The sequence below is a fragment of the Rhopalosiphum maidis genome, chromosome 3 (genome assembly GCF_003676215.2).
Source record: "Rhopalosiphum maidis isolate BTI-1 chromosome 3, ASM367621v3, whole genome shotgun sequence".
NCBI lineage: Eukaryota > Metazoa > Arthropoda > Insecta > Hemiptera > Aphididae > Rhopalosiphum > Rhopalosiphum maidis.
The window spans coordinates 45549491-45566175 of NC_040879.1; the positions used below are offsets into that span (position 1 = coordinate 45549491).

At 30.9% G+C, this 16685-nt stretch overlaps 2 protein-coding genes and 1 pseudogene across 4 annotated transcripts in view; 2 read left to right on the plus strand and 1 right to left on the minus strand.

Annotated features, from left to right (window-relative positions):
• LOC113557084 (venom dipeptidyl peptidase 4-like) overlaps positions 1-2143 on the plus strand; it is a 52299-nt gene extending 50156 nt beyond the window's left edge. For 2 of the 3 annotated variants that reach the window (XM_026962387.2, XM_026962388.2), the window contains exon 16: positions 1703-1839. In XM_026962387.2, coding sequence (XP_026818188.1) covers positions 1703-1801 — 99 coding nt within the window. In that variant the 3' untranslated portion in view covers positions 1802-1839. Of the gene's footprint in view, positions 1-1702 lie in introns of all 3 variants that reach the window. The other variant, XM_026962386.2, reaches the window with a different exon arrangement.
• Positions 2144-7989: 5846 nt separating this feature from the next.
• On the plus strand, positions 7990-15055 carry LOC113556782. The gene is made up of 4 exons (XM_026961929.1): positions 7990-8397; positions 9558-10194; positions 12747-13131; positions 14185-15055. The coding sequence occupies exons 1-4, from the start codon at positions 8332-8334 to the stop codon at positions 14780-14782; spliced, it is 1686 nt and encodes a 561-aa protein (XP_026817730.1). The 5' UTR covers positions 7990-8331; the 3' UTR covers positions 14783-15055.
• A 1128-nt stretch (positions 15056-16183) lies between these two features.
• LOC113559489 lies at positions 16184-16303 on the minus strand (annotated as a pseudogene).
• Between the last annotated feature and the right edge of the window lie 382 nt (positions 16304-16685).

Here is a 16685-nt window from a genome sequence, read left to right on the forward strand (position 1 = left end):
CTATAAAAAAATTTTAACTGGGCTAATTATAGGTATTTGAAATTTTTGATTTTTTTTTTTTTTCTATAAATATAGGTTTTTTTTTGTTTGGTCAAAAAATTAGAAAACTTTATTTAAGGTTTTCACTAGTTCATACTAGAAAATAAAACTCCAGACAAAATATATAAACTTGATTTTATAGATACAAGTATTTTAAGTTCATATTTGGACAACATTTTTTAAATTGTTTTGGTATAATCCAAAAGTATTCTTTGTAGGATTTTAAAATTTTAGGTATATCATTATGTTTAAATATTATGGTATGAAATTTTCAAAACATTTGCTATTTAAAATAGTTATATTTTATTCCTAATTTTGGCTTATACCGTATAGTATAAATAACAAAAAAAAAATCAATAATAATTAATACAAATATATTCATATGGTAATAAGCTGACAGAACGTTTTTACATAGAATCGGTTTTCTTATGCAATAATTTATCGTTAAATTCAAATTTAACATATCTATTATATGACCTACTTAATTACGAGGTACAGCTGACTTTTAAGTAGTTATCTACTTCCCAGATTTTTTTATTTATCCCAATTATTGAAAAAATGTTGTGAACTTTTGACTTTTGATTCCCCAAAGTACCTACTTATTAGATTTTGCTACCAAAAAATATATCGAAATTGAAGTTTTCAGCATATTTATTACTCCAAATACTAGTGATAGACAAAAAGGAAACAATAATACAATCATCTCTTCACTCAGAATCTATAATGATTTGTCTACTTCAAAAATGTGAGAGAGTCGTTTATGCAATGTAAAACCGAGAAGACCGTGTAAAGCTAAAAAATGATTAAATATTGATAATACCCTACTATGGTAAAACTCTTAGTCTATCAAAGAAAAAAAACAGTAACGTTCCAAAATAGTGAAATAAAATTCGGTTGGAATACTATATAGTATAGGTACTGGTTTTTTTAAAATAAACACAAATTAATACAATTATTTTCTCCGGACAATAGCATTTTGTCATGGCGGTGGTACACGAATGTGCACTTTCTCAGTACATTCACTTCATTGGTCTGGCCTACTTTCATTCTTACTTTGCTTAGATCTATTTTTTACTAAGACTATATACGTGTATATAATGTAAACAGCAAACATAAATATAACATAGGTACCTATTATTCAGTTATACGCATAATAACTATAAATTGTATAATATAACAATTGCAAAACAAGTTACTTAACCATCAATTTAAAGCAAAACGTCCAGAAACTATTCCAAAAGTGTCTTTTGATTTCGTAATCTTAACTTTACAGTCATCAAAAAGAGCGTTCTTGATTAAATTATTTTTATATTTTCAAATTTGCTTTGATGTATAATTTTATTTAAATATTTGAATTGGATTTACTTGTACATAGATAAATTGACAGTTTTCGTTGTTGAAATACCTTTACCTAATTATATATTATTTAGTTATACGTATATGTGTATATTACAAAGCATTAATATATAGCCATTAGCCAAACACAACATTTTGTTGTGCAGTTAACGCTTAGATACGTACATTATAAATTAATTTAACGTATTATGTTTTATTCGTATATCTTAACTAGGTATGTATTACTACAATTTAAAGAACATTATTGTCCTAAAAAAATGCAGAATACTAATATGCATGAATTTTTTGTTTTTTTTTTTTTTTGCAGACTTATCCAGACGAATCGCATGGTTTATCAAGCGTTCGCAATCACGTGTATCAAACAATTGGTTCATTTTTGTTGGATTGTTTCCACGACAGGTTGTGATCTCAATAACTATGATTATTAACAGACATTGTATTATTTTTTAAACATTTATTATTGTTTTATTTGAATTATCATAATATTTGTCTTGTATCAGATTCTACGAATCATCATTCAATTCATTTTTCAATTCATTTTTTGTTTATTTTTATTTATTTATTTTTTTTAATACACCTCAAACCCAAAATGTTGTTTGTCATGAAAAAATATATACCTAATTAATACGTTTAAGATGTTTTCATAAGTTTACTTCATAATTGTTTTCATTATCGATAGTGTTCTATGCGTTAATTGTTATGTGCCATTTATAAAAATCATCTACTTAAATATACATTATTGCTTTAACCACGCGTATTTTAACATTAAAAATCATTATTCGGACACACCTTTATGTGCTATAATATGCAGTCTGGTGTAATATGTATGTTAACGATATTACAATGTTACTTGATAATTAATATACTTCTACCCCAAAACACTTTTCAGAAAAAATACTATCGGTATGTACTTATTTTTCGTTAAATATACTAAAAACACAGCGATCATACTATTTGTTTACAATTTACACCAATGAACAATGTAGCTATAATATATAATATTATATTATATAGTGGAGCCAGAATTTCAATAATTGCAGTGTTATAAATTAAAACAATGTCGAGTTATCGAACTTGACGCACTCGAATAACATAAGTTAATTAATAAAATTATTAAGATGTATCTATGTACGCGCTTGAAACAAATTGTAGAAAAAAAAAACAGGCAAAGTAATTGTATTGCATAGTAGGTGTTGAGTACTCAAGTATAGCTCATCATTGAGTATAGGTCGTTGTAAAGGGTGTGTTAAATTTGAATTCAATAATACTGAGTTTAAAACAGTTACCGAATCTACTTAATATTTAATTAGTATATGGATCATATAAATAGTATTTTGTTCCTATCTATATATATTATAAACAATAATATTATTTTATCAAAAAATATAACAGACATTATGGTGTTTCATTTTACTATTACTATAGTATTAGATTATTTTTATTTAATACTTCATTTAAAATTGAGATTTAAAAACATACGAGGAATCTTGTTTTGAATGTTCAAACCTCAGATGTAAAAATTAAAAAATATTTCGAATACGTAACTATAAAATAATTTGCAAATGTTTGTTATTTTTGCAAATTTCGTAAAAATTAAACGCAAAACTCTTATAAAAAAATATATATAACTGAACTTTTAAAATGTTTTGATTAAGGTATAAATAGATACTATACAAGATCGATATAAAATTATGATAAACTACATATGTAAAATTCTTTTAAATATTTTTATTTAAAAAAAGGAGTATAATTTTATTGTATTTTATATTTTGTTTTTATTTAATTTTACTCAAGTATTTTTGTTACTTTTTATAAAATTTATGCAATTGTTTAATGATCGGAACTTTTTTTTATTTTAAAATTTACACTCATGAACGTTGTTATACGTTTGCACACGGTGCCCAAATACAATTTCAACTAAAACATCGTTTCAGACAAATGCATTTCGGTTAGAAACGGAAATAGTATATTTTTTCTTTTTTTACGTTATATGGTGCATATAACACATTATATGACTCTTTTTATTTTAATTACTGCTACAACTATGACAATAAAAAAATAAAAAACGTCGTGCACATGTGCAGACCACTAGAATTCCGAGGTGCGACAAAGAACCCCGAGTGGACGAGATCGGCCGGTAACAGATTTTCGATACAATCGTGCTGAAGAATGAACGCAGTATAATTGTTAGGCATTAACGTGCGATCACGACGTATTATAAGCATATTCCAGGTAATAACGAACGACGGAATGAATGAACGTCGTCGGCCGCGCACAGAACGGTATACAATACGGTGTCAGTGGGTAGAAAATATATAAAAGGTATTATTTCAATTTATAATATTTTATAGAACGACGACTGTGGATTTCGAACGTTGAATAACGCGCAGGTACGTGTAACTATAATACTTGCCACGCGGTCATATATGGACGCGGACCGCGATGACGGTCCCAAGATACACATGGTGAAGGCAGCTGCCGCGGGTTTGAGACTGATTATAAAAATATAGTGAGAATCTGAGTACCCCGTAGGTACTTGACGTATACAAATGATATATTTTGCACCTGTGCATTTTTTATGCATCCACTGTAACTATATATACCTACCGATATTAAACCAATAAGCTAACCAGACCTTTAGTGGTATTTCGAATACTGTACTCGGAGCACTTTTACAATATTGTTTCACAAAAATATTAAACGCTGAATACTTTTATAGTCGTATCGTAGCGTAATAAAGGCTATCGGAGCACCCTTTATTTATTTATTTATTTTTTTGGTTTTAGACCAATTATAAGTGGAAAGTGAGTTACTATGTACTTCCCGATGTCCGACTATACTGTATACCTATCTACGTATACGTGTGTAACTGTTTTATTTTTAAATACTATATATATTATCTTCTCATATATTTCTTAGACTATTAAACGTATTTTTTGATTATTTTTTTTACATTTAACACGAGGTACGTCTAATGAAAATTATTACATAATTATTAATTAATTCAACCATGCGTTCAATTGTACGTCACGTGTATAATACACTGCAGTTATGCGCCGGCAATATCGCCACTGCCACCGTATCGGCGAGGGAGCGTCGAGTCGAGACGATAATAACCATATACTGTCCATCGTATTACAATACGCTCGACGACTATTCACAGTAAATTGAATAATACTCACCAGCAATGTTTTTTATTTTCTCCATTTAGACGGTGGCCAAAAGACACCGATGACGCGTTTTCTTTTATATTGGTCGTCAAGATCATAGAGTAAGTCCTAAAAAAATCGCTCGCACGGCGGCACCGTTGACGCAGATATAGGGGAAACGACTAACATTCTTCAGCCAATCACTACATTATTATTATGTTGTACAAAGGCATAGATTAATAAAACATTATACGATTTACAAACATTCAGTGATATTACATGAATTGCAAACATACGTACTGGTTGTGGGCTGCCGGTGATGTGGCGCTGTTGATATAATAATGTATTTTATTATAATATAGGCACGTTGAGTATTCGAGAAAATTGTGTATTTGTGTGTTCCCGAAACAGCCCCCGAAAGACCAGCGTGCGATAACATAATTATTTTCGGCGTTTCCACAAAATAATAAGGTTGCTGCAAAATAATAATAATATTCATAGTTGCATAATTATAATAAGATATTATAATATACGTATAAATATGACTGAACTACTGTTGAAAATCAATGTATTGCATTTTAATGTCTTAGTTGCTATAAAAAAATAATTTTATAATTTTAATGCAAATGCAAGCTTTCGTGGTTTTGATGAATTTTGCAAAAATTTTAACTTCAAACGCTTATGAAAAAAAAACTTATTTTTTAAAATATTGTTTTTAATAGAACATATTTTTAATTCCATATTCCAAAACAGAATATTTTTTCGGAGTACATCGGTTAATAAAAATTTAATTTTGAAAGAGTAGTTTTTTAGTCATAACTATTTAAAGCTTAGATGAGTGATGCTGCATGCCGCATGGATACCTGCAAAATATTGGCCCATTATTCCACCCATCAAAAATTAAATACCCGTAACAGCTAATATTACACTGTTTGTCCGAAATTCAATTGTTGTAGATCGAATAACTCTGACTTCCAGACCTCCACCTAGCAAACCATAGAGAAATCTATAAATACGTCACCGCATATTTTTATATAATCACAACTTAATATAATGGTTATCAATAAGGATAATATAACAGCATACTCGGGTATCATCCACGACTCACCCTGCATTGATATACGCGCGATAACATTATCTGTCTATGTTTATATATAGCACGACCCCGCAACGGTGGATATAGGTTAAAAAATTCAGCCCGGGGAATTTGTATATAACAGGCTCGCCCAATATATTATAATATTCATTTTCCATAACAAACCTTTTTATTTTTTAGGAATTTTCTTATTTCTTATTTAATATATATATATATATTCGATTACGTAGATTTTTTTGTTTCAATAACATTTATGGAAGTTTCGCATATAGATTATAACCATATTTATTAAGCATCTGGAAAAAGTCAGTTTTAAATCATAAATGAATAAAATATGTATTGACTAATTTTACTAAGTGTAACTAAACTACCAAAGTTATAGGGATGTAGTACAATACACAATACATGTATATAACTACAATATTAATAATTAAATAAAACAAATATTAAAACAAATTGTATAAAAATGTCGACAGCTTAAAATAAAATATCAATTAACTTTGTGTACAACTACTTAAAGTGCAGCTAAAATGACAAGCGTGCAAATTAATTATGAATGCTTCAATAAATAACATTATTTTTATAAATAAAATAACCGAATCAGTATAGTAATTCCTTTGTTAATATAATATCACTCTATTTGTTTTTTACGTTGTCAATTATCTCATCTACATCTAAGCTACTCAAAATATTTTTCTCTACGGCCATAAGCATAAAAACGTTAAGCTTTAGTTCACTTAAAATTTTTACTGAATTCGAGTTTTAATGTTTTTAAGAGAACGCCATACCCGCATGTGTTATCTCTGTTAATAGTAAATTAACGTACGTCATAACAAATTTTCGTTCAGCAGAATAAATTTTGTGATGTTATCTTTAATATGAGAGTAAATTTACCTATTATCAAATTTAAAGGTAAGAATATTATCTAGACAATGACATGTTATTTTATTGATATTATTATTTTAAAGTGAGTTACAGATATGTAAAATATTACAACTTTAAAATGATAATATCAATAAAATAATATGTCATTGTCTAGATAATATTCTTACCTTTGTAAATTTGATAATAGGTAAATTTACTCTCATATTAAAGCTAACATCATAAAATGTATTCTGATGAACGAAAATTTGTTATGATGTACGTTAGTAAGACAGAAACAACACATATGCAGGTATGAGCGTCCTCTTAAAAACTGAAAAATACCTTTCGCGTGGTATCTAAAATAAAGCAAAAGCTTAGTATTATTAACTTAAAGTAAAAATTAAAAGTTAATAGGTTGTATTATAATACTTACAATAGAATTTATACTTTGTAAGTTCATCATTGAAGCAATAATACACAGTACAATACATATGTATATGACGATAATGAAGTACAAACTTTGTCTTTGATTTCATTATAGTTAATATCGTCTTCGTTTTCGTCACTATTTAAGCTGTTTAATTGTTGTGTGATACGAGTGTACGACTTAAATACGATTTTTTTTTTAAATATATCTAATCAACGGCAAAACTTAATAATTCTGACTTAAGATTTTTAGGTTTAATACTCTGGTCAAATTTCTCGAGGTTCAAAGCGAAATCGACAAAAACTTCATTTAATAGTTTAGAACTAATTTGCTGAAAGTTTTTAGGAGAGTGCCAAGTTACGTAAATGTGCATATGCAGTGTATATTTGCGAATTTGATAAAAATCTTTTCTCCACAATGTCAACTACTTGACAACAGAAACACGCAATTTACTATTGACAAATAATTTATAATCCAAATATCTATATATATATATATATATCGACCCAGAGCTATAATACGACGGTCGGCCCACCACGGGAACTTTCCCGGTGTCCCGGCGAAGGCCAACCCGCTAAACGGGCAATCGTATCGACGCACACAATTCGTTCTATGATCCAAGTATATACCTACATAATATCATAAAAAAAATAATTAACAAAAAATAAACAATCGTCGCGGTGTTTGCGTACGCAATAATAATAATAATAATAATATACGCCTAGCGATGAGTGAGAAACGTATAGTTCGGGTTGGCCGGCGAAACACTTGCGTATACATTGCCGATCGTTCACAATTATATAATAATAATAATAATAATAATGATAATAATAATAATAATAATAATAATAATAATAATAATAACGATGACAACGGTGATGATGACGATGATCGTGGCATAATATTATTATAGTGTGTGATGGGTGTTATGATGTTTTACACTCGTCACGCGCGTTTCCGTGCCAATATTGACACGCGCCCGGTCGGACGTCGCCGCGATCGTCGTCGAAAAGCGCGGCACGTCGCGTATTCACATTATAAATTTTGCGAGCCGTTGCAGTCGCGGACCGAACGAAGCCGACGCGCAATAATTTTTTTTACGACCAATAACGTCGCGAGTGCGAAACGTACGACAACGATTTGCTTTCAACATAATAATAATATTGTATACGACGACCCGTGTCGGACGACCGGACTACACGACTTCGCTGCCCGACGACGGATCACGCGGGCCCATCTGCTAAAATATAAATAATAATATTATACTCCTCACAGTTTACCGTCGTATCGTTATTGTACTACGCTTATTGAAATCGACAGTAATAATAATAATCGTTATTATTTTTATATCATTATAGCCGCCGACTGACCGCTGTCCGTTTGCGGTCGCAGTCGTCGAAATGTTAGCGACCGCCGAGCGCGCAACCTTCGTTGCGCTGTGGTTGGTGTGCTGTTACTACCATCAAGTGAGTGTGTAATAAATAATATAATAATGTATTAGAAGGTACGGAGCAACGTGGTTCGGTATTGGCCACTGACACGGTAACCGACACTGGGCAGGTTGTGTTCAAATAAATAGATTTCTCGTCTTTGCAACATCATCAGAGACTCGGAGGCGGATTTACGCATATAGTCAACCTAGGCACGTGCCTAGGGCGCAACATCTTTCGGGGACGCCGCAATTTTTCAGTATATTCCTACTTTTTATCTATATAATATAATAGTGTTGTAATGATACCTCGGGGCGGAAAAATGGTAAGTCTGCCCCTGATCAGAGTATATCTCGGGAACACCGCCCTTCACACGAGACTATGGACTTGTTAGCGTAGAATTGTATGGGTCTTAGCCCCTTGAAGAAATTGGCATATTATGTTTTTGGATACGCGAGTATTATGCATTTGTATTTTCGCAGCACTTTTCAGCGGGAAGATTTTAAAAGTATTCTTCTCGAGCCATTTTTTTTCACTGTAACACGAAAAGACACTGAAAATTTAAAATATTAAAATATTAATCGCCTGAAAAAATATAAAAATGACCTAAAAAACTACGTAAACAAAAATTTAATAACATTAAAATTTTAAGTTTAATTTATAGTAAAATAAATTATTAAGAATAAAGTAAAAAGTATATAATAAATAACTAAACAATTTCAGATTTCATCTAACATATAACAGGTACTTCTTACAACAAAAATCTACCAATAATAATAATAATAATAATAAAATAATTTTTTTGAACAAATGTTTTTTAAATTCAAAATTTGAGAAAAATGCACCACATTATATAACTACTTAAAGGACCGATTATTTTCGGTTAAAATCGACGGTGCCGCGGAAATTGCGTTGGTGGCGTTACTTCTGCGACTCGCGGCGCCACCACTAAAGACGATCTATATAATTTGTAAAAAAAAATATACCTAAAAATACAAAATACAGTTAGTATATTTTTAATAAAAGGAACACGAAACTAATTAAGGATTTTTACCTAAGACGACATTTTATAGGATCAAAGGAAAAAAATTCAAAAGTCATCGACATCCTAGAGATAGAAATATACATCACGAGTCATAACTAATTATTCGAATGATATGCATAATAATTATTATTATGATTACTTTTCAATATAGGCCACCGCTAGCCACGAACACGTGCGGACGAAGAGCGGCTCGGCGCGTGAGCAGAGGACCAAACACCTGACTTCCGGCATGCCCACGGTAACCATGGTGGCCGCCGGCGCCAAGAACATCGGCGGCGGAGGTTCTTCGGACGCCGACGCCGACACGGCGGACATTGACGTGCTCGCCGACACGGACACGGCCGGCGCCAAAGCGTCGGACGCGAACACCGGCCACGGCAAGCTCCGCGACTTCTTGTTCGGGAAACCGAACAAAATCTTCAAGAGCCTCATGCGGACCGGCGTCAGAGTGGTGCAGCGCGGCATGGACGCGTTCCAGGGGATGTCGAACAAGGTGTACACAGTGGCCCGGAATCAGATCGGCGGATCTTCGTCGGCGTCCAGCACATCGGACGAGAGCGGCAGCGCCGGCTACCGGAAACAGGTCAAGCGACAAGCGGCCGCGGCGAGAAAGCCGACCGGCTTCGTCAAGTCGGTGGCCAAAATGCTCAACACCGGGATCGCGGGCATGGAACAGGTCACCGACTTGGGCCTGCTGTTGGGCAACATGGGCACGCACAAGATCATGGCCACGCTGGACGGCAAGTCCGGCAACCAGGAGATATTCAATCTGATCGTCAAATACGTCGGTACGTAATGCACGCCATAATGATATAGCGTTGGAGCTAATTTTATTATTATTGTTGTTGTCGTCGGTTTTGATAATTATTTAATATTCAAATAGTTTAATGTTAATTTAAAAAATTCAAACCCAAGACTTATAAATATAAGGATGAGAAGTTATGGGAGGTAAAATTGGCAAAATATGCATACAAATTATTTTATACAATTATACTATTATATGTTTACTTTTTTACTTAACCACTATTGTTATTTATTAAATTATTGGACAACCAAAAAAATAATTGCATTTACGCAAATAAATTAAATTGATTGCAAATGGACATTTGAACATTCTTAACACCTTATGCAACAACTATTGTCCAAATAAATATTTTTACGACAGGAAAAACTTCTATAAATCTAAAAAATATATTTATTTGTATAAATATCGTGATATTTACATTTAATTATTATTCTTTTTTCACACCTCCAAATTATTTGCAGACCACTGGCCATTGTTTTATTGTAACAATCGTGCACATACAAAACTAGAGTTTTTTTGTTCAACTTTTGTTTTATGTAATAAATTAATGTATAATTATTCAAAAACGCATTTATATAAGTATACAAAAAATCTTTAATATTCTCATCTTGAAAATAATACCAAAATATGCAAAAAAAACTACAAATATAAACTCACTAGATTAAAAAACGAGGTTTGGTTATTTTTACTTTTTAACTAGTCCTCCCAAAAATACAAATTTTAAAGAAACACACATTATTAATAAGCATATCAAATAAAAATCAAATCATGTCGCTCAGAATTTAATATATTTTTGATGGTTAAATCATCGAATTAATTAATTAATATTGAAGAATTGTATCATAACTATATTTTTTGTTAAATTTATTATTAGACAACATGGATGCATTAAATTAATTGTATTTACTGTTTCTAAACCATAATATGTGGAGCGACCCATCCTGCGTGTATTTTCCCATCGGCTTATACTCAAAAGTGTGTCGCCAAAATATGCCTATTTATCAGGCTGCAGCTGCGGTGAGCACGCGCGCGAAGGCATTTTTAATATTGTTTTTGTTTTTATTCCCGACGCTCGATCTTCATTCTACAGATGAAATTGCTTATTTTTTATGATCAGTATACTTGAAGTATTACTAAACTATTTTTATGAGGAGATCATCGGGTTTAGGATTTAAATGTTTCCGGATTATTTGTAAACGCCTTCAGCAACAGACGGTGGCTGCGAAATGCCAAATACTCACTACATAAATTGGTATATGTTTAGGGTGCTACCTACCATAAAATATTTTTGATTTAAATCCTTCCTATTCTAATTTGTCAAATTTTTCATTAGATTTACTTACTAATTATTATACCTTGTATACACATACAGTAAATATATTATCTTGTGAAAAAAAAATTTAATTGGTTACATGACCATTTATATTATATTTTAATCGTGTACAGACTTGTGTGTTGTACAATATACGATGCAATAATAGCTATATAGAGTATAGTTATACGTGCGAGTGTACCTATCAAACTAACTCACAACAACACGCGCTACACGTGTGCAAACAATGTTAAGGCAAATTGTTAAATTCACTATTGGGAACTACTTTTATTGTACGCATATGCCCAAATTTCAATATTCTCGCTTAGTTTTCTGGTATCTTGGTAAGTGCATCTTGTCATAATATCCCTAATTTAGAAATATTTTGAAAAATATACGTACAATTTTATAATTTTAATAAATTTGCTTCTAAAATCCAATAATTTTGAAAATCGGTAGTACAAGTCAAAAAAAACAATGTTCAAATATATCAATCGTGAGAGTAAACTTTTTTGAAATACGAATATAATATTGTCTTTTTGCAAATTATAATACATAGCTTTAACTACACTATTTAATTTGTGTTGAAATTTTGTTGACTTTGCCATATTTTTTTATTTTAAATGAATACAATATAATATGAAAATTTAAAAAATAAAATTCCTATCCTAAAAATGTTTAAATGTAAATAAATAACAGATGAACCGATTAAATCAACGTTCTTATTTTTTCTCTTGAGAATATAATTCATAAAATCATTTCATCCCATTTATATTTTTGGAAAATTAATTTAAATCTAATTGCCTACGTACGTATCTCTAGTTTTCATTTTATACTTAAAATTTTATGTAGAGTTTTGGCAAAATTGAGACCACTGAAATAACCTTATCCTAATGCATACCTACATGTTATACGTAATATTAATTATTATGAATGTATAATGTACCAAACCAACATATATACAATTATAATTAGACAGTCTAAGTGTCTAACCTTATAAAACAAATAAGTACCATCATGTTTTCAAAGTAAACATGTTGATTGAATGAACGTCGTAAACTTGTAGGTTTCTACATCATTTAGCTTAAAAACTTTTGATTATATTTTAATATTTCATAATATATAAAATCATAGTATTATAACGATCTTAATGTTCATATCATATAAATTAGGTACGTGTATGAAACAGAATTTCCTGTTGTTTTTTTTTTTTTTTGAAAAAGGGTCCAAAGTCGGAAAAGGGTCTAAAGGCAGTGCGGTTCAGTTCATCAGCGACGTGGGTACGATATCGACTTTTGCAGCCCAAGACGACGATATTACCAATGCGATATCTACGGCAATGGAAAGGTTAATGAGCAACCCCAAGGTGGTCAAAGCCATGATTCGTTTGGTTCTCACCGTTTTGGATTCCAGTCCGTCCACGGCATGCTTGCTAGACCAATTGCCGTTGTCACCCCAAGACGTGCGGATGGTGTTCGATATATTCGTAGGTAGCAACGGACAGATGATGTTGAAAACCATTGCGGGGCTTGTGTCAGACTTGACCACAGGACCAGACACGAAAGCGTTTTTGGAATCAGCTTTGGGCATGATGTCCATGTTCAAAAGGTATACCGTTTTAATCGCCGTCTTATTCATCAGTCTTGTCGAACTTAATAGTACCTAAAACTACTAATTGACGTATTTTATTTTAAACATGGTATATGCATGTGGGTGTGTCGGGCATGATCTATCTAGATAAATATCAGCGAGTGTATTTAAAACAAAACAATGTATTGTATCGGGTATACATCAATAAAATTACAAGTAAAATTAAAAACAAATAAGAGATACAATAAAAAAGTTATATCGGGTGAAACTATATTTGAATGCGTACGTGGATTGAGCCACAACATGAACATTTGCTAAGAACATAAAAGAATGTATCAAAATGGAATGGAAACTTCATAATTTTCTGTTGGCTATTGATTCCGCCGGATACTGTTATTACTCGTGTATATTTATTGATTCCACCGATACTTATGTAAGATTAAAATATATATTGACATTTAAAATTGTTTGAAAACGTAATGCGAGAGATAAAATAACTAAAACATGTACGTTCTAATACTTTTCATATGTACACATGAAGTTATAAATACAAAAATAAAATCGTTTCAATTTTTCACTTCGAAGGTCGAAAGAAAAAATTCTAATACTTTAAAAAATAACGGGAAAAGGATGATTCTATTTCGAAATGATTTATTATAATTTATAGATAAACAAAAAATATTATTTTCATGAATCATATTATTATATAATTTATATATTTATATGTGAGCTATGAATTACTTGGTACTACAAAATTAAATTATCAACCTATACGTTATAATCAAACCAATTACTTCACTTAAAAACGGCTAAAACTTAAAAAACAAAAAATAGATTTGTTATAAAAATAACTTAGTTAGATAGGTCTGAAATTCAGATGATGACATGAGACACGCATAAATACACTATAATATGCATTAGACGACAGACACTATATACGTTTTATACACAAAATAAACTTCTGTGGTCTGAACGCGTTGTTTTGAATTCAAAGTATGACCGTACGAAAAAATTATGAAGAAAAAGCTATTCGTATTGTAGCTATATAGTTTTTATAACATTTTGTTTCAGTGACGATCCAGGGGCGGCCACTAAGAATTCGGACAAACCAGCTGAGTCTATCGTTGGTTCGCTGACTAGTTTCTTTACGGGCGGTGACCTAGAGGAAGAAGAAGGTATTGACGAAAATAACAATTCTGCACCCCCGCCGGAGGTCATTAACAGAAAAAAAAGCAGCCGTGCAAAAGGAACTAAATCAAAACCGTCTACGAATAAACGAAAAAAAAACGACGACCCTTGGTTCAGTAACACCGCAAGCTCGATCGAATCGTTAGCGAAAAAATCCAAATCCAGCGAAGATCCATGGTTTAGTGGAACTGCGTCGAGTTCGTTACAAAAAAAAACAGCCCCGCCCAAGCCCGACAAATGGTTCGAGAGCAGCAGTACCATTAGTGGAAAAAGCAAGGTCAGCCGCAATAGCGAGACCGTCAGCGATAAAAACCATTTGAAAGTGGTGACTAAAAAAAGTGGCAGCGCGAGCTTCAGTAACGATGACGATACAGGCAAAATTGCTGCCAAACCAGCGGATGTGAAGACAAAAACAAAAATCGTCGCCAAAAAGCCCGTCGTCGAAGAAGTTGACGATTTCGACAGCGGCGAATACGACTAATGACAATGGAGTCATCGCCACTAGGTTTGAAGGCACACCTATAACTATTTATATTGTATATCTCGACTTCTACTATATTTTGCAAATGGTACAATGATAATAAAACATAATCCATACACTCAGTATCGCAATAGTTCGCAAAATACATGTATACATATATGTCTGTCGTTAAGTTGAACCTTAAAAAGATTTGTAATAGTAATATAAAAAACTACATAACTGCCTACTGTAATTTTAAACATTTTCACATTATATAAATTTATTTACATTATACTGCATATTGTTATTATTTTTATCATATTTAAAATAAGAATATTAACTTAATACCTAGTTTTTGGTAATCACATACAACATAATATAGACATATAGAGGTATAGATACTAATGAATAAAAATAGCAATAGGTCTAGAGATGGCAATTTTATGATATATTTGAAAAATTCAAATATTTTTATAAAACAAATATCAACAAATTCGCATCAGATATTATACAAAAAAAAAAATCACATTAAGAAAATAAATAATTTACAAAATAACGTTATTGTATTATGCACATAAACTAACCTCTTTTATAATAACACGAGTCCTTACTTTAATTATATACAATAAAAAAAATGATAATTTTTTTCTTATAATATTTTTCATAGCGTTCAAATAATTTGCCATCCGTGATCTATACAATATTATAAATGATGGTAGGTAAACCATATAATTATTTGATAATTTGATATAATTTGGTCTGACAAATAGTATTATCCTATGATAATATCAGGGATGACGAACCCATAAGAAAAAATGTTAAATAATATACGCGACGACATCTATATGACAATAATGTTATTGCTTGTAACGCATTGGACTCTACGCTCCTTAGGTTATATTATATTACTATTTAGCGAAAAATGCGATTAAAATATTATAATATATAAATATTTTATTTGTATATTATAATATTTAGTAGTCAGAGGCGGACTGAGACCCAATCGGCCCACTGTTTACCAAAAAAATAAAATAAATAATGTCTATAATAATAATAATAACCAATACCTTGCGTAGGTACAAAAAAAAATTTACCTCCTAATTTCTTAGTTTTTAAAATGTTTAAAAAAAATTGTAAAATATGTTTGTATTTTTTTATTGCGTAATTTGAGTTTGATTCCCTTAAATTTCATTACACATTTATTGTAAATAAACATGTTTCTACATTAAAATGTATACTGCAATAGATGTGTCTCAAATCTCAATAAAAAAAAAAAAAAAACAATAATACTAACCGAATAAGTAGCTAACTAAAAAACAAATATTATTTTAATAATATCAAATTAGTAATTACCTATAGAATATAATTAATAATCCATATTATATTATTGAGTTTTGAGAGTAATGAATGAAAAATAAAAAAAGCCAACGGCACGTAGTGTTCCCAAGCGGTCACCCATCCAAGTACTAACTACGTCCGACGTCGCTTTATTTCAGTGATCGGACAAGGAACTGGTGTATTCAACGTGATATGGTCGTTGGCAGAGGTAATGAGTTATCTGAGTAATCAAAACTACCATTGTAATAATCTGGTAAACTGTTATAATCTGAAAAAAATTAAAAATTAAATAATATTATTATATATAATGATGTTTATTATAATTTATATAATCAGTAGTTTCGATCGCTCGAAGAAGTTCCCATGCAACATGCTTAATTAGTATAAGCACCATGAAGTTGCTTTTCGTAATATCATTATATATGGTTCTAAAGTCTCGATTAATTATTATATAGGCATCTATACCGTAATTTGTCCAGTATCGATGTGCCCTCATACGTGCCTAACAGAAGTGGCTCGAAACAATTAACAATTAAACGCATTGACTACATGCGTCGCCAGTATAAATTTGATAAACGACACCTAA

What these genes read in the sequence shown, in the direction of transcription:
- LOC113556782 (XM_026961929.1), top strand. Translation starts at nt 8,332, where the DNA reads ATGTTAGCGACCGCCGAGCGCGCAACCTTCGTTGCGCTGTGGTTGGTG. An exon ending in TCTGATCGTCAAATACGTCG is followed by an intron (nt 10,195 to 12,746) that starts GTACGTAATGCA and finishes TTTTTGAAAAAG; the next exon opens with GGTCCAAAGTCGGAAAAGGG. An exon ending in ATGATGTCCATGTTCAAAAG is followed by an intron (nt 13,132 to 14,184) that starts GTATACCGTTTT and finishes ATTTTGTTTCAG; the next exon opens with TGACGATCCAGGGGCGGCCA.